Genomic DNA, 19501 nt, shown 5'->3' on the forward strand with positions numbered 1-19501 from the left:
GACGGACGAAAAAAATTTTGGTGTTTGTCCCTCCGTTTTTTTGCGTTGAAAATGTCGGCATCTGCTGCTGAAAGTTGTGTACACACTAGGCCAAAATCGGACGATTTCACATCGGGCGGGAATTTTCGGCAGATTTTCTACTAGTGTGTACCCTGCTTTAGTTATTTTTTGTATCATCTGATTTTTAGTTTGTTTGTTGTATTTAGCATGATTGTTTTTTTGTTTTTTTTGTATTTAAATTTAGTAATCATGGATTCATATTCTGATCTTTAGGAGAAGGGCACTTCTGAATGGTGTTTTATTTTTATTTTTGTTTCAAAAATGTTTTATTGTTTTTAAGCGATAGAAATACAGAGTACAACTGTAATAAGATAATTAACAAGTACATAATAATGGAGCAGAGAAATCATTCTGTAATACAAAGCGGTAGCTAAAACAAAGTCAATTCAATGGGACTCCGAGACTTAATAACTGAATTAAAAACAATTAGTAATAAGCAAAAGATGTTACAAAACCATGTGCAAAAAGGTGCGGTTTACTCAGACTGATAGTTAGGGAGTAGCAATGCAAAATTATACGGGAAAAACAACGTGTATAATGTGAGATAATTAGGCTTACTGTGATCAATGAATTAGACTCCATTCACACTAACGCGACTTGTCAGGCGACTTGGTCACCTGACAAGTCGCGGTCGGTCGCCCGCCATTGAATAGTACAGGACCCGTTCTACTAGGAGCGACACAAGTCGCTCCGACTTAGAAAGAGGGTCCTGTACTACTTTGGGGCGACCTGGAGGCGACTTGCATTGACTTCAATTATATGAAGTCCATGCAAGTCGCGCCGAGGTCTCGGTGCACGCTGTGCACCGCAACTTCACAGGTCGCCCCAGCAAGTCGTGTCGCCCCTGTCTGAATGGGCTTTTAAGGTTTTATTTTTTATATTTGTAAACATGTTAAAATTAAAGCCCAGTTGAAGTCTCACGGCTTTTTATTTCTTTTTGCCACTATTCTCTCCTGCATGGTATGATTTGTGAAATATTTTTTCATTGTGAATCCCTTAAAAAAAACTTTTTTTTTTTTAACCCCCACCACTTCCCTATGGGTATACTCTTATCTTATCTCTTTGACCTCTAAAATAAAAGGTCTTATGAGCATATCCCTTTTAGAGCCCGGACAGAGCTGTCAATCCAAAGATTTTTCAAGATCATATCAAGAATTAATCTATATAAATGGCTCAGAGAGATACAAAAGGTGTCAGCAATTAAAATATTTATTAATGAATAAAAATGCACTTATACATTTCTCTAAGAGAGCCTCAGATAGCAGTAAAAACCTGGCCGGGTTACTAATACTTCCCCATGCTTTCTAAACGTTAAAGAAAAAGATGTTGGCTTGACATACATGGTATTGCATTAGTTATCACTGTGCACTGCATAATTATTTATAGGGAAACACAATTACTGTGCAGTACTACTAAGCAGAAAGCACAGCCTGTGTTTAATAAGCTAATATATAGTGGCTTGAAAAAATATTCATACCCCTTGACATTTTCCACATGCTGTCCTGTTATAGCCACAAAGTGGTACATAATTGTGAAGTGGAAGGAAAATACATGGTTTTCAAAATGTTTTATGCCCTGTATTTGGCCCCATCCATCTTCCCATTGACTCTGACCAGCTTCCCTGTCCCTGCTGAAGAAAAGCATCCCCACAACATAATGCTGCCACCACCATGTTTCACAGTGGGCATGGTATGTTCAGGGTGATGTGCAGTGTTAGTTTTTCGCCAAACATAGCATTTTGCTTTTAGGCAAAAAAGTTCAATTTTGAGCTCATCTGACTAGAGCACCTTCTTCTACATGTTTGCTGTGTCCACCACATGGCTTCTCGCAAACTGCATACTGGACATCTTATGGCTTTCTCTCAATAATGGCTTTCTTCTTGTCACTCTTCCATAAAGGCCAGACTTGTGGAGCGCACGACTAATAGTTGTCCTGTGGACAGATTCTCCCACCTGAGCTGTGGATCTCTGCCGAGTTACCATGGGCCTCCTGGCTGCTTCTCTGATGAATGCTCTCCTTGCCCGGCTTGTCAGTTTAGGTGGATGGCCATGTCTTGGTAGGTTTGCAGTTGTGCCACATTCTTTCCATTTTTGGATGATGGATTGAACAGTGCTCCGAGATGTTCAAAGCATGGGATATTTTTTTATAACCTAACCCTGCTTTAAACTTCTCCACAACTTTATCCCTGAACTGTCTGGTGTGTTCCTTGGCCTTGATGCAGTTTGTTCACTAACAAATCTGAGGGCTTCACATCTGTATTAATACTGATATTAAATTACACACACAGATGGACTCTTTTTACTAATTAGGTGACTTCTGAAGGCAGTTGGTTCCACTAGATTTTAGTTAGAGGTATCAGAGTAAAGGGGGCTGAACACAAATGCACGCAGCACTTTTCAAATATTTATTTGTAAAAAAAATTTAAAAAACATTTATCATTTTCCTTCCACTTCACAATTATGTGACACTTTGTGTTGGTCTATCACATAAAATCCCCAAAAAAATACATTAAGGGCTCTTTCACACGGACGTTCAGTTTTTTGGCTCCGCTCCGGTCCTTTTTTTTTTTTTTCACGGAGCAGATGACACTTGTGTCATCCGCTCCGTATGTCCGCATATCATCCCATCCATTTGCGGATGATATACGGACATAATGTAAGTCTATGGACATTGCGGATGTCAGCGGATGACACCGCTGACATCCGATTTTGCGTCCTTTCCGTTTTTTTAACGGAGGAAAAATAGGGTTCTGTTCCGTTCCAAAAAACGAAACAGAACTGAAAGGAAGAAAATCGGATGTCAGCGGATTGGTCATCCGCTGACATCCGCAATGCCATTGACATACATTATGTCCGTAACTCAACTGCAAAAAAATAGGATGATTTGCGGACATACGGAGCGCCCGTGTGAAAGGGCCCTTAAGCTTTTGGTTGTAACATGACGAAATGTGGAAAATTTCAAGGGGTATAAAAACTTTTTCAAGGCACTGTAGTTGCCACTAGGGATGATCGAACGTTTCGGGTCAACCATCAGTTCGACCCGAACATTGACTGTTCGAGGTTCGGCCGAATTCCGAACTTTTTGCAGAAAAAGTTCGGAATTCGGCAACAAGAACCGACCAAAATGCAATGGGACAGTAACTGGGCTTTAAAAGCCCGTGATTGGACCAGAACCATCAGTAAAAGCCAATTGAGGGGGCAGGAGAATGCTAGGAATGTGATTGGAGTGACTAGGGGGTCCAGAGGCCAATCATTAGTGAATACGCCCCCCAGTATATAAGATAGCCCCGCCAAATCTCTACCATTTTAATACAGGGCTGTGGAAGAGAGTGGAAGCAGTTCTGTTACTTCTGCTTCAAAGTGTCATTTAGCAATTATTAGTGTGAGGAAAGGGATATCTAGTGTAGTTAGGGTACTATTTTCCACTATAGTTAGATTTAATAATCTAGTTTCTGTAGGGAAAGTGTTAAGTGTAAGGGGACCGTAGTGTAGTGTAGGGTTAACTGACTCTGACTGCTATGACAGGGTGACAAAACCCTTCCATGTCAGGGTGACCGCTATAGAGAAAAGATCGTTTCTCTTAGAACACTTATAGAACCGGATAGTGTCTTCGCCCCTGTCACCCGGCTTTTTGTTGCAGGCGTTTATAGGGCTTTTTTGAGGACATGTTTGAAGTCAGGCATGACATCTGAACTTCTGTGTAGGGGTATATATATACACACACACGTGTATGTATATATACACATACACATATATAGGTGTGAAAGTAGCAGAAACCTATGCTTGCGCTAATGAAATAATTAACACCCATGTGGCTTCTCTGCTGTAACACCTATATGTGTGTATGTGTATAAATGCATATAAGTGCGTGTGTATATATACCCCTATACAGAATTTCAGATGTTTTGCCTGCTTCCAAAGACCCCCCAAAAAATGCCCCAAAAAAACGCCTGCTGCAAAAACACACCTGGGCGTTTTTGTAGCTGGCGTTTTTTTTGGGAATTTTTTGGGGGTCTTTGGAGGCAGGCATAACATCTGTACTTCTGTGTAGGGGTATATATACACACACACATGTATGTATATGTACACATACACATATATAGGTGTGAAAGTAGCAGAAACCTATGCTTGCGCTAATGAAATAATTAACACCCATATGGCTTCTCTGATATAACACCTATATATGTGTATGTGTATAAATACATATAAGTGTGTGTGTATATATACCCTTATACAGAAGTTAAGATGTTATGCCTGCCTCCAAAGACCCCCAAAAAATGCCCCAAAAAAAACGCCTGCAACAACACACCTGGGCGTTTTTTTTTTTTTTTGGCGCAGGCGTTTTTTTGGGCATTTTTTGGGGGTCTTTGGAGGCAGGCAAAACATCTGAAATTCTGTATAGGGGTATATATATACACACACACCTATTTGTATTTATACACATACACACATATAGGTGTTATAGCAGAGAAACCATATGGGTGTTAATTATTTCATTAGCGCAAGCATAGGTTTCTGCTACTTTCACACCTATATATGTGTATGTGTACATATACATACATGTGTGTGTGTGTATATACCCCTACACAGAAGTACAGATGTTATGCCTGCCTCCAAAGGCGCCCAAAAAATGCCCAAAAAAACGCCAGCTACAAAAACACCCAGGTGTGTTTTTGCAGCAGACGTTTTTTTTTGGGCATTTTTTGGGGGTCTTTGGAGGCAGGCAAAACATCTGAAATTCTGTATAGGGGTATATATACACACACACTTATATGTATTTATACACATACACACATATAGGTGTTATAGCAGAGAAGCCATATGGGTGTTAATTATTTCATTAGCGCAAGCATAGGCAAGCATGCTACTTTCACACCTATATATGTGTATGTGTATATATACATACATGTGTGTGTGTGTATATATACCCCTACACAGAAGTTCTGATGTTATGCCTGCCTCCAAAGACCCCCAAAAAATGCCCAAAAAAACGCCTGCTACAAAACCGGCAAGGTGTGAAAATAGCGGAGCCACTATCCTGTTCTATTGCAATTCTAATACAAACAAACTTTTTTTTTCTGATTCTGGACATGCTACAGAGCTGAAACTTCACAGGTACACTTTTTAGACCCCCCAGACACTAAATCCAAAGAAATCTCTTTTTTTTTTTCAATAATTTTTTCAATAATTGGCTCTCTATCAAAAATGACAATGTTTAAGAACTTTCTTTTGTGTGATTAATAGTCCCTGGGGCATGACCCAGAACCCCAGGCACTTTTTAGGGGGATTTATTGGGTTTTAGGGCTTCAAAATGGTGTTTTTTGATTACCGAAGTTCGGGTCCCATTGATTTCAATGGGGTTCTGAAATCCGGGCCGAACTTTCGGGAAGTTCGGGTGTTCTGGTCGAACCGAACTTTTGAAAAGTTCGGTCATCCCTAGTTGCCACCATGTACATAAGTATAAACAAATTATTCAAGGAAACCAATATTTAAAAAGTAACACTCAGTAATGTGATTTTTTACAAAACAAAAAAGTTTACAGTATAACTTTAAACACATTTTAATTGTGTTGTAAACTCTTTTTTTTTTTTTTCTTTCATAGGCAATCCAAATCCCTTTGGGTTGTGTTCAGTTTGCAGTGGAAATTATTGTGCTTTGTACACTCAGCTCTTTTACATCAAATGTAGCCTGGAGCTTCATTGGAATTTGGGGAGGAATCTTCGTAAGTTTTTGACATTATCTTGTTGTGTTTTTTTTGTTTGTTGTTGGTTTTTATATATATCTATTTAAGCCAGCCCTAAAGGTTCACGCCTATGGTGGTACGACTTCAGGATCAGCCTGTCTTTAAATCAGGTTGCTGATCAGTTCACTTGCCTTATCAGTAAGAGGTAGGTTGGGTTCTAAATGAGCAGACTAAAGCTGGACATTCATTATGATTTTTTTTTTTTTAATTTCCTTTAAATTTACTTTCAACTATGTAGTGCAAGGGCCTGACTGGTTGTATACAAATTGAAAGTGTTTAGGTTTGACCTCATATTATATGGTTTTGGTAAATCTAAAGGAAAATTGTACAAGAGAATTGTATAATGCATGGCCAGCCTAAGAGGTACACAGTGCCAACATATTCCAAAAGTTATCATTTTAACAGCAGTATTTTGATGTTTAAATCCCAAAGGGGCTGTTAATTAATACCCATAATTATATTTTCAATTATGAAGCCTATTGGTTAATATTTTATTTTATTTTATTTTTTTGTTATGTTTTTTGTTTTTGCCTTCCTCTGGATCAACTGCATATATAGGATTGTATATATGGAGGTTTTCTATTTGTTTTTGTTTTTTTTGTTTTTTTCTATTGGTTGAACTAGATGGACTGGTGTCTCCTTTCAACCTGAATAACTATGCAACTGTATGTAACTTCAAATTCTAGATACAGCATCCTGTGAGTTTGATAGTAGATTGGAGATGCTAGGCTTTTTCTAAGAGTTCTATGGTCATAGCATACACTTTCATTTTAGAAACATCACTATTGTAATAACAATACAAACAATAACTATTTTTGCCTATCCAGTGTAAGCTTACTTTAAAAATTTCCTTTTATGTTGTAAGTTTTTCCTAGACTCAGTTCAGCTTCCCCTTTGCTGTCTACTTTCAATATCTAAGGACTACATATCCCATGGTACCTTGCTGCCTGCATGTACTGATTTCTGTACTAACTCCACCTCCTGAAATGCCTCCTCTCGGCACCTCTGTAGTTCAGAAGGCTGGCTCTGTAAAATGTATGACCCAGCAGTGCCTATTCACGGGACATAGTAGATATTGTCTGTGCCACAGAATTCATGGAAGTAAATGTGTAGGGATCGTCAATAAATATACACACTTTAAGATCATTCCGTTAAATAGAAGCAGGCTAGAAAAATAATTTAAGCTCAATTTGAAAATAAATATATGATTTTTGGTTTGTAAACATTTCTTGGTTAATATTCCTGTCTGATGTAGAAGCTCAGCTGAATTTAATATACTAGGAACTTTTTTTGCATTGGTTATATATATCTATATATATATATATAGATATATATATATATATATATATATCTTTTCTTTAATGTTTTTCAGTACATTATCTCTGGATCGCTGGCAGTGGCAGCAGCAGCAAAAGCATCTCATTGTCTGGTAGGTTCATGGTATATATGTTCGGAAGAAATAGAGGCACAAATAGAGGTTGAAAAAGGGGAAGCAGAAAGGAAAGAGAGCCGGGCAGAAATCTGGAAGGAGGAAAGTAAAAGGAAGAAAAACAAATCAAGGGAAGATAGGAAGGAAAGAGATCAGGATAGAAGGTTAAAAGAAAAAGACAGAAGGAAAAAAAGGAAGGAAAGACTCTTAGTTGGCTATAGAGGAGTGCCCGGTAACAAAATTTCCTCTCACTTGAAGGCTAATTTGAGAACTTTATTAAAGGTAACAGGTTATTCAACGCGTTTCAAGGAAATTGCCTTCCCCTTTCTTAGGGCTGAATTTCTAGACTTATTTGGAACAGCAAAGAGGCCTAAAATGGACTGGTAGGAAGCTGTTGGCACTGTTTGTGGCTGTAGAGTGTTGGAGTCCTGTGAATGATATTCAGGTTTGTTACCTTCAATAAAATTCTCAAATAAACCTTCGAGGGGGGCGATCTTTTGCTACCGAGCGCTGGTCTATACCCAACCAAGGGACTACTGCTGAAAAGTCCTCGCTGTCGTATTAGAGAGGCAGCAGCCCAAAATCGTAGAGTCCACTACCATGTGGGTATCAAACCCCAGAAAAAGACCTTACCCATAAATATATCCATCAAATACCTTGTACCATACTTTGGTTACATCAGTCCAGTGTTGTCATCCACACGCAACAGGGAAGCAAAAGGAAGAAATGAGAGGACAGAATGAAAAGGAGAACTGGAGGTAAATAAGAGGAAAAGAAAAGAAATGAGAGTGAAGGAAAAGGGAAGGCAGGGAGTAAGAATGAGAAGACACGAGACACACATTTCCTCCTTTGCAATAATGGACAGCATAACTTAAAGCGGAGTTCCACCCAGTGAACCTTTTTTAATAAAAATACCCCTGGGACAGTCAGGGCTAGTGCATTCCACAATGGCTAGCCTCTGATCTGTCCCGGGTTGCACTTACCTGCAAGAAGAAATACTTACCTTGAAAATGTATTCTCCAGCGCTGCCACCTCAGGTGTGGGCAGCTTGAAGCCAGCGCGATCCTCTTCTGTGTCCTCTTCCGTCTTCTTCAGTCCCACGATGCACTGCACCGGCCCCGCCGTCACTTCCGGTGCTGCAGCGTCATCCCTGCACAGCTTCTGGGCATGCCCAGAAGCTGTTTAGCAAGGTATGACAGCGCCTGCACCGGAACTGACGGCGGGGCCGGTGCAGGCGCATTGATTCCTGGGAGCGATGACATTCAGCTCCCAGGAATCATTGCATGCCAGGAAGTGACGACTCGCCGCGGCCGCCGAGGGGAGGAAGAAGGAAGTAAGGTAAGTATATTTACTTCGAAACGAGGTAAGTAAAAAAAAAAAATTGCGATTATCCATTTGTTTTACAGGTGACCCGGAGCGAGAAGATAGAGGTAAGTATAAATTTAGGGTGGAACTCCACTTTAATGTTTTATTTTTTTCTGATATAATGAAACAAACATGAAGCAAGGACCCAGTTTCCAGTCAATACTATGTGAGAAGGTATATTCTCAGTTGACACGCTGCCTGAACATTCTGTGGTTCACTCTCCAAACAACAGTAAAGTGAAATATATAAAACAAGCAAAAACAATTTACTATACTCTAAAAATTCCAGTTTCCAAATGAGCCAGATATAAACATCACATATTTCTCTCTTATCTTTCCTCTCTCTAGATTAGAGGGGCTCTGGCCACAAATGCAATATCAGCTTTGGTTTCTGTCCTTGAGATTGGTTTGGCCATTTCTGACTTATTTTTGACATACTATAACATTTACGGGCCCTGCTATACACAACCTTGTTCTCTTTACCAAGACACCATCTATGTGAGTACATTGTCTGTTTTATTGATTTAGGTATTGAACCTAAACTGTATACATTTTTCTATTGTTCCAGGAGCATGCTTTTTTCAGGGGCTGAATGGATTGCAGCAATTGTCTAAAAAGGGAATGAGATGTTAATGTGTGGCCAGGCTTGGGACCAGAGCTGGGTGGTTCAGTGTCAGGACTTGAATATATGTGTCATCTTTATAACATTTGCAGAAGCTTTCTATGAGCTTTCAGCTGGAAAACAATCGGCCAGAACTGATTAACTGATTGGTGCCCAAAAATCTGCCACTAGCAATTAAGCTTCCTGTTTTTCAGTGAAAGTAATATTGTAACTAAGTTGATCAATACCACCACAATGCTAGTCCACAAAAAAAATCAACTGACTTCCACCCATATTCAAACATCTAGTTGCTCAAAGCTGAGAAAACTTTCCAAACGTTTTGCAGTAGAATGCTGTAGACAAACTTATTCTATGCATTCACTATTTTAATCAGGAGCTGATTAAAAAAAAAATTAATCTCACACAAATCAATTAAAATCAATACACAATTCTAGGCATTTAAAGGGTTAGTTTATCTTTACCAAAAAAACTGCCTACGCAGGCAAGGGGCACCTGTAGATAAAAACAAACTGTGCAGCTTTACCCTTGCTTTAGGTGTAGGCCATTTATGTTCCTCTTCAAACCTGGCTAAAAAAACATAATTGTGATGCCCCTTTCTGTTTTTGTCCCCCATTTACTTCCTTTTTAATCTGACCTAGAGGATAGGAAACGTTTGCACAAGCTGTCCTCTAAAAAAATGGGAACATAGATACTATTGTTGTATGTTGGGCAAATGTCAGTCGGCAGTGTAATGCTTCCATTGTATTCTGATGCATTTAGGTAACAGAGGTCAACAACAGCTTGATCTTTTGACATATATGACCTAGACTTGCAGTAAATGACCAAAGGCATGTATGATAAAACAATGCTATCTAGAGGTGAAGTTGGGAAATGTTCGCCCATACAAATTTAGACAGAAAAGGATACCCCCACGTGGGATTTAAACTTTCCAAATAAAAGGCTAGCAGCAAAAGCTGAAAAGAGGACTCCATAATGACATAACACCAAGGGAGGTCTGTCCCAGAAGAAACTGTGAAGGATGACCCTATCACCTGAATTCCTGCAATAACTGGTAGATTAGAGTAGAACCTGGGTTCCTGGTTGCCTATGGAGATTGTGAAGCTTCTATAGCCTAAGCTACGTAACTTTTAGCATTTTCTTATAGTACACAGACCATTATTTATGCTCATTCGCTAGGAAAGATAGGTAGTGTGTGTGCGCATGCTTGTTGTATGTACAGTATATCTGTCTGTCTTGTATTGTATTCCTATAATTGTAATAGTGTGTATGTTTAGTAAAAGCACATTATAATAGTGTGTATATTTAGTAAAAACACATTATTACACTACAGAGCTTTCCTGGGTTTACTGCAAAGAACCTTAAAAGACACAAAGCAAAACAGCCAGGAAAAAAAAACTGAATGTACTCCCCCTTCCACACAAGCGAGGTGGATGAATCCTCCACACTGTGTTATTGTATTCTGACAGCGGGACTCCTTCACTGTCAGAATATACCAATTAGTGCTGCACCCAATTGGTGATGAACAAAAAATTCTCTAGCAAGTCCATTTACGAGAAGTCGATAGTTAGATGGACTTCTCAAGCCCTGGTGATCACTACTATCAAGATGGAGAAATTATAAGAAATCAAACATTTTGGAGTTGACACCAGAACAAGAAATAAAGATAGACCATTCATCAGAACGTCTGTTGACAGTTGTCTGAAAGAGGATATTGCCTTGTAGAGGATTCCTTTAACCACTTGCCGACCACCGCACGACTATTTACTGCGGCGGTCAGCCCCTCATAGGCAAAGCGATGTAGGAATACGTCGCTAGCCTGTGAGGCTCTAGGGAGCGCATGCGCGCCACCGGATCCTGCTCGCTCACGGACCCCCCCCCCCGCGTGTGCCCGGTGGACCCGATGTCTTCCGGGCACTCGCGATTATCCGTTACAGCGGGAGAAAGGCAGGCGGCTAATGTAAACAAAGCCGCTTGTCATTCTTCCCTGTGTAAGAATGGAGATTACACGGTTCTGCTATGTAGGACCGTTGATCTCTGTTCTTATACCTCAAGCCACATCCAATCACAGTTAGAAGCACGCCCCTAGGGACACACTTAAGCCCTCCCTTTCACAAAAAGTTAACTTCAGTTAACTTCACTGCCAGTGTCATTTTTACAGTAACAGTGCATATGTATAGCACTGATTACTGTAGTAATGTCACTGGTGACCCCAAAAGTGTCAAAAATGTCAGTCAAGGGTCCGATCTGTCCGCCGCAATGTCGTAGTCCCGCAAAGAAAATCGCAGATTGCCGTCATTACTCGTTAAAAAAAAAGCAACAAAAATGACAAAAATCTTTCCCTTAGTTAGTAAACGCAAAAACTTTTGCGCAAACCAATCAAAATACGCTTTTTGCGATTTTTTTTACCAAACATATGTAGCATAAAACAAATTGCCCTAAAATGTTAAAAAATTTAGATTTTTAAATTTTTTTGGGGGGGAATTTCATATAAAAAAATGTGAAAAATATTGTTATTTTTGAAAAATTGACGCTCTTTCTTTGTTTATAGCGCATGATCAAAAAATCGCACAGGTGATCAAATACCACCAAAAGAAAGCTCTGTGTGTGGGAAAAAAAGGACGTCAAATTTGTTTAGGTACAGCGTCGCACGACCGCGTAATTGTCTGTTAAAGTCACGCAGTGCCGAATCACAAAATAGGTCCTGGTCAGGAAGGGGGTAAAATCTTCCGGGGCTTAAATGTCTTGTCTTTGGGACAATGCAATAAAAAGAGAGTAAAAAATATAAATATTTACACTATATGTAAAAACGGGTTTTAACCTGTAAAAAAAAAAAAACCTTAATTTTTCTGAATTTAAAAAAAAAAAATAGTTTGGGCTATATATATTCTATAAAGTAAACCTTCCTGAGAAAATTCTAGGTGTCAATTGGTGAAAATGGCAGCTGTCTGACTGATTTGTTTTCCAGCTACTAACCCAGAATATGTTCTGGAAATCTTTACATTTATTCATTTATTGATACATAAAATTGCATTTTTTTTTTTTTTTTTTTTGTTTGACGGCTTTTAAAATGCTTAAGCTCCATCCTTGTACGACATGTATTGTCTAACATTATTGCCATTGTCTGCTTCCAGGTCATCCAAGTGATTAGTAACATCTTACTCATCTTCATTGCTGCCTTTCAGTTTTGTGTGACCGTGTCATTGCTAGTATTCAGCATTCGTTCCTTGAAGGAGAAGCCTCAGAATGTTCAACAGGTAGAATGTTTAAGATACTGACAGGAGAGAATTTTCCTTAAGTAACTGATGTAATGGGTGCACTGGTAACAGGGTACCAGGAGGATATGGGTTAAAGTGGAATTTTGTGTAAATTATCACAGTGGTTTTTGTTTTTCCGAGCCTTTTTGTAACACAATTTTATTACCTGTTGGTCCTGCCATTAGTTCAATTTTCTTTTTTTTACTTTAGCTGGACAACTTTGCTTGTTCTGTACTGCAAAGTGCAGCAGTGTTGCCCCTCTGTGAACAGGAAAATCTTTGATGTAAAGATGTGGAGCCCAGAAAAAAACAATGGGACTTTTGTTGAGGCTTTATTTCACTAGACATAATGACATTTTTACTTGTTAAAAAAATCTTCACTTTTTTTTTAATAATAATAAACCATTCCAATAAAAAAAAGAAACATATTAGCAACACTATGATTGATATTATATAGTCGCATTGGGGTTTATTTACTAAAGCTAAAGAGGGCAAAATCAGTCACACTTTTGCAGAGAAACCAATCAGCTTCCAGGTTTTAAAAAGTTATACTTTATTGTACATATAGTTAAAATACAAACAAATTGTAAAAACATTATAGTTTATAGAAACATAGTTTGGACACCACGGCTCAATGTTACAACTTAAAAAGTGTGTCATGAGGCCAGTGTTAACTTGATGTTAGACAATATTCCACAATATTCCAATGCGTTTCGCAGAATATTTCTGCTTCTTCAGGAAATCTTTTTATATCTGTCTGAAAAATGATCAAGATTCAAAAGAAGGGGAAAAAATTATAATACACTCAATATTTTTTGTATACATTATCACAATTATTCAAATAATGTGCTCACCTATTGTAACAAAAAAAGTGTATATACGAATCCTCCCAATGTACAAGGAAAGGAGGATCGTGGGATAACCACTTCCCCCTGGTAGAAACGGTATTTTAATAATTGATTATGGTTCAAGGTATTGTGATAATGTATACAAAAATTATTGAGTGCATTATAATTTGTTTCCTCTTCTTTTGAATTTTGATAATTTTTGTGACATATATAAAAAGATTCCCTGGAGAAGCAGAAATATTCTGCGAAACGCATTGGAATATTGTCCAACATCAAGAAAACACTGGCCTCATGACACAGAAGTTGTAACATTGAGCCGCAGTGTCCAGTGTATGTTTGTATAAACTAAATAATTTCACAATTTGTTTGTATTTTAACTATGTGTACAATAAGGTATAACTTTTTATGAGAATATTGTGTATGTGCTCACCTCAGTGACAGCTCCACGTCCTGTGCCTCTTGGCCTTTGAGAAGATTTTATTCTTTTTTGATTGGATGCACTACCACTCAACACTGTATCTTGTCCTAGGCCAACAAGGCCCAGACCTAGGGCGGCACTTTGCAGGGGGGGGCGACAAAACAGCCCCGCATGAAAAGAACAGCCTCCTCCTGGCTCCTGCATGAAAAGAGTCGCCACCACTTGCGGTACACTTATGGGCTGGACTGGGCCGAGTGGCAGGGCCTTGGAGGCAAATTGGTCTGGTGCCCCCATAAAGCGGCCGCACTGCTGCCAGTACATAGTTACTCAGGTTGAAAAAAGACACAAGTCCATCTGGCTCAACCAATAAAAAACAAAAAAAAACAGTAAAGAAAACCCCACCATACAATCCCATATACACAATCCTTTACCCGCAGTTGATCCAGAGGAAGGTGAAAAACTCCATCAAAGCATCATCCAATTTGCTACAGCAGGGGAAAAAATTCCTTCCTAATCCCCCTGATCCCCCTGACCCCCCGATATTCCCTGGATCAACTTTACCTATAAATATTAGTAGATGTTATACATGTTGATCACATCCCCCCTTAACCTCTTGCCGACCGCCGCACGACTATTTACTGCGGCAGTCAGCCCCTCACAGGCAAAGTGACGTAGTACTACGTCGCAAGCCTGTGAGGCTCTAGGGGGCAAGCGCGCACTGCTGGAGGTGCATAACATGTGAAATTCTGTATAGGGGTATATATACACACACATATATGTATATATACACATACACACATATAGGTGTAATAGGAGCGGAGCAACATCCCTGCAAATAATTTCATTAGCGCATGGATGGGGTTCTGCTACTTTCACACCTATATGTGTGTATGTATACATATATGTGTGTGTGTGTATATATACCCCTATACAGAAGTTCAGATGTTATGCCTGCCTCCAAAGACGCCCAAAAAATGCCCAATAAACGCCTGCTACAAAAACGCCCAGGTGTGTTGTTGCAGGCGTTTTTTTGGGCATTTTTTGGGCGTCTTTGGAGGCAGGCATAACATCTGAACTTCTGTACAGAGGTATATATACTGTAACAGGAAGTCAGCTAAATCTGGGAATGTAGTCACAGGAAGGAGATACATTTCTACCTGATTTAGAAAGTCCATTAATTAATTTAGGGTGTTGGCTACAGAGCTAGCCAGCAGGAAGTTGAAAGGCCTTCACCTGTTCAGAATGAGGAGATCAAGGACTCTATAATTTGTCCAGAGAAAATCTATTGAGTGCTGCCTCCAGAAGCTGTGTCCTGAAGCCATGTGGGCTGGGAGCAGGAGGACAGTCAGCGTGTGCCTCCCGACAGGATGTGTGGGCCTGGGAGAAGACCCCCCGGAGTGATGTGTGCCCGGGACGGTAACCAAGGGTGAATACGTCTCAAAGGTGAGAAGACGAAGTGTTGTTGATGTGAAAGAAAACAAAGGGACATGTTCAATGGACAATGTTTGTGCTGTGTGAAAAGCAAACAAATGGACATTTGAGTGTCTGCTGTAGGATCAGCAGTGTCGGCCCAACAGTAGGTTGGGAAGACTTCTTAGGTAGGTTCCAGCTGTGAGAAGGTAGCCGCCCACAGAGGCAAGGATTTATTTTCTGTTTTATTTTATTTTGGATGTTTTGCTGCATACAGCCTGGTGAAAAAAACATCATTTAATAAACCACACTGTTTGTTTGCAAGCACTTGTCGGCTATCTCTCTGTGAAAACGCACCCCCAAAGGGGTCATCCACGCCTACCACCGAGCTAATCCCTTACATATGGTGGAGGTATGCAGTGGGCATAAGCAGAGATCCCTGCAAGGAAGTGCAAATGTTTGATGAACTTTATCTGGTGCATGAGATTGCACAATCTATGTGTGCAGGAGAGAAGATCCTGACAGAAAAAAAAAAAAAAAAGTGTTTTAAAGAGACAGCGGTCTCAAAATTATTTGATGAACTTTGTTGTGTCTGGTGCAAGTGACTGCACAAACTGTGTGCGCAGGAAAAGAGATCCCGCAAGAGAGAGAAAAACTACATGTGTTGAAGAGACAGTGGTCTGAAAATTTTTTGCTGGACTGTGAAAAATTTGTTTGTGGAGTTATTGAAGATGGGGCGTTCAAAACGCCTGAAGAATGCAAAGATAGATGAAATGAGAGACCGGATTCTATGGATGGAGGGGATGTTGCCGTCTGAACCAGCCCCATCCATGCCTAAAGAGAGTCTACTAAAGAGGAAGGTTGTTGTCCCTAGCAACACTGATGAAACTGCTATGGAGACGCAGTGTGCTCAGATGAAAAGTAAGCTCAAAATGGGGGAGATGCTGAAACAGCGGAGCTTTGCAGCTCAACAAAAGGATCACCAAGAGAGCATGGCAGGCTGGAAACAGAGACGCCAGCAGCCAATGGAGGCCATCGGTTTGGAGGAAACCGAGTATGTGTGCAGGGCTGAGTTGGATGCCTTGCAACGGAAAATGGAAGAAAAGGAACAAGCCTTGGAATTGCTTAAAATGGAGCATAGAAACTTGCAGGAAATGAATGAACTACTCAAGTCTCATGTGTTACAGTGGGAAGAATCCACTGCTCTTCTTTTGGTCGAGTTGCAAAAATGTCAAGACACTATAAAGGAGAAAGATACCATCCTCATGGAAAAGGAAATTGAAATTCAGACTTTGCAGAAGCAAAGTATGGCTGATATGTTGGAGTTGCGTAATCAGCTGGAAAAAAGTCTTCAGTCTTTGGGAGCTACAAAAATAGACCTGCAGGAGTCGCAGGAGCAGAATGTTGCTCTGGAAGCGACATTGTCTCTCAGCGACAAAGAGAAAAGTGAAAGAGAGGCTAAATTACTGAGTACTGTGTATGAGCTCACTACTTTAAGCAATGTGGTAGATGAATGGCGTGCGGACTGTGAAAGTTGGAAAGGGGAAGCCCAACGTGTCCAGCAGCAGTTAAAGGAGAAAGAAGCCTGTGTGGCAGAATTACATTCTTATTCCCAGATGCTAGCCAATGAGGTGAAGGCTCTTATGCAGGGAAAAGAAGATTGTGAACATAAGAGGGAAAAAGTAGAGGCACAGCTTCTGGAATCGCAAGTCAAGGTGTCAGAAGGTGACCGATTGTGTGCTAAGCTGTCAGAGAAGGCAAACCGACTGCAGGTTGAGTTGGACAATGTTACAAATCAGCTTTCTCAAGCAGACAGCAAATCTAGAGAAATTGCGGAAGATTTTTCTATCTTGGAATCGCAGCTGCAAGACACGCAGGAACTCTTACAGGAAGAGAGGTGTCAAAGGCTGAGTTTTAGCACAAAGCTCAAACAAATGGAAGATGAGAAAAATGGCTTCCTGGAACAATTAAAAGAGGAGGCGGAAGCAAAGAAAAACCTATCAGAGCAAGTCGCAACATTGCAAGCTCAGATAGCGGATATGAAAAAACGCATGGAAGAAAGCGTTGCTTCATTACAGTGTGTTGAAGATGTGAAAAAGAAGTTTGATCAGATGCTTGGTGAAGAGAAGACTGTGTCTGCAAAATATGCAGAAGAACGCGACCGCGCAGAAGCGGAGGCGCGTGATAACGAGAGCAAAGCCCTGTTCTTGGCTCGCTCTTTGGAGGAAGCTCTAGAGTCCAAGGCTGAACTAGAAAGAGTTAACAAGCAGCTATGTGCAGAGATGGAACATGTGGTCAGCTACAAGGATGAGGTTGAGAAAAGCGTTCAGGAGCTAGAAAAGTCTAAACGAGCCTTAGAACAGCAAGTAGAAGAGATGAAGATTCCGTTGCAGGAACTGGAAGAGGAATTCCAGGCAACAGAGGATCTGTCCCAAAGAGGGGATAGTGTGCCTGATGCAGTTTTTAAAAGGATCAGTGTTTTGGGGTCTGTCCTGAGTGAGCCTCAGAAATGTGATGACACGTGGCTTGAATCACCCCTTTGGAATAAACCGTTCCTTCAAAAACTTCAAGCATTGGAAAATGTATCATTAGAGCTTCAGCAAACAAAGGAGCTGAGTAAGAAATGTGGTGATTTCTCAGTTCAGGCTGAAAACCTAGTGGAGAAAACTAAGGCTGTTGGTGAAAACGTGAAGCAAATGAATAAGTGCCTTTCAGGGAGTGTTTCCAAAATGGAACTGGTGAAAGACGGGTGGCAGAAGTTTGATCGTGATCTTGAGATGCATTCCATGTGGAATTCAGATAGAGAAAAAGAACTAGGTGACCTTGAGCGGTCAAATAGTTCAGCAGAAAGTGCATTGAAGAAACCTGTAAAAGAATGTGTTGCAGTTCCATGCTTCTTCACTGATGCAGAGAGGAGGTCTATAATGGATACCACCCAGATCGCTGGGTTCAACTGTGTTGTTGCCTTTGACCCCTATGTTGGTGGAAGGAAAGTTGATGATGTTCTGGTTGGCTACTTCTGTGAAGAGTTTGGCAAGAAATATAAACTGAATATCAAATCAAGTAGTAGGCCTTTACTGCGACTCGCTCAGGAGGGCGAAAAGTTTAAGAAGTTGATGAGTGCAAATGCTTCAGATCTGCCTATGAATATGAAATGTTTGAATGATATTGATATCTCTGGGAAAAGGAACAGGGGTCACTTTGAAGAAATGTGTGACAGCCTGTTGTCTCAATTGGAAAATCCTCTGCACAGCATCTTAGAGCAAGCAAAGCTCAAGAAGGAAGATCATTCCCTTTTACAACAAAAAGTCAATGATTGTGTACAGCTGTATGGAGAGGCAACTCAAGTCACAGAGGGATGTCAAGAGTCCCTACTTGGAACAAAGCTTAGTGAAGCAAAGGTTCTCAAAGTTTTGTGGAAAACATTTATGGATTGCAGAGAGAGGCGTCTTAAGAATGTTGAAGACATTAAGACTAGCCCAATTGAGTTGCCTATGGATCACGGTCCTCCGTGGTGGATTGGACAGACGGTTATGAGGGACAAGCTGTCTGACATTTATGAGAAAGCTGTCAATGAAGATGACAGAAACGAGAAGGAGCGAAATGATGCCAAAAATGCAGTTGAAGAATGTGTATATGAGATGAGAGACAAACTGTGTGGCATTTATGAGAAATCCGTCAATGAAGATGACAAAACAGTTTCATCCGGAAGCTTGAGGATAATAGGAGGCTTATCAGTGAGTCAGCAGTGCTTGACACATGCGTGCCTGGAAATCTGTGTCCCAACCCTAGGGTTGAAACAAGAGGGGGGGGTATGTAACAGGAAGTCAGCTAAATCTGGGAATGTAGTCACAGGAAGGAGATACATTTCTACCTGATTTAGAAAGTCCATTAATTAATTTAGGGTGTTGGCTACAGAGCTAGCCAGCAGGAAGTTGAAAGGCCTTCACCTGTTCAGAATGAGGAGATCAAGGACTCTATAATTTGTCCAGAGAAAATCTATTGAGTGCTGCCTCCAGAAGCTGTGTCCTGAAGCCATGTGGGCTGGGAGCAGGAGGACAGTCAGCGTGTGCCTCCCGACAGGATGTGTGGGCCTGGGAGAAGACCCCCCCGGAGTGATGTGTGCCCGGGACGGTAACCAAGGGTGAATACGTCTCAAAGGTGAGAAGACGAAGTGTTGTTGATGTGAAAGAAAACAAAGGGACATGTTCAATGGACAATGTTTGTGCTGTGTGAAAAGCAAACAAATGGACATTTGAGTGTCTGCTGTAGGATCAGCAGTGTCGGCCCAACAGTAGGTTGGGAAGACTTCTTAGGTAGGTTCCAGCTGTGAGAAGGTAGCCGCCCACAGAGGC

The 19501-nt window shown here is 40.5% G+C and overlaps 1 protein-coding gene across 1 annotated transcript in view; it reads left to right on the forward strand.

Moving 5' to 3' along the window:
• LOC309564336 (uncharacterized protein) overlaps positions 1–19501 on the forward strand; it is a gene marked incomplete at its 5' end in the record, with an annotated part of 29398 nt that overhangs the window by 3910 nt on the left and 5987 nt on the right. The window contains 4 exons of the mRNA XM_082268962.1: positions 5662–5697; positions 7175–7231; positions 8944–9093; positions 12349–12471. Of these exons, the coding sequence (XP_082125088.1) occupies positions 5662–5697; positions 7175–7231; positions 8944–9093; positions 12349–12471 (366 nt within the window). The remainder of the gene's footprint in view (positions 1–5661; positions 5698–7174; positions 7232–8943; positions 9094–12348; positions 12472–19501) is intronic.

This window comes from Pelophylax lessonae (assembly GCF_965119305.1).
Source record: "Pelophylax lessonae genome assembly, chromosome: 9".
In the NCBI taxonomy this organism is placed as follows: domain Eukaryota; kingdom Metazoa; phylum Chordata; class Amphibia; order Anura; family Ranidae; genus Pelophylax; species Pelophylax lessonae.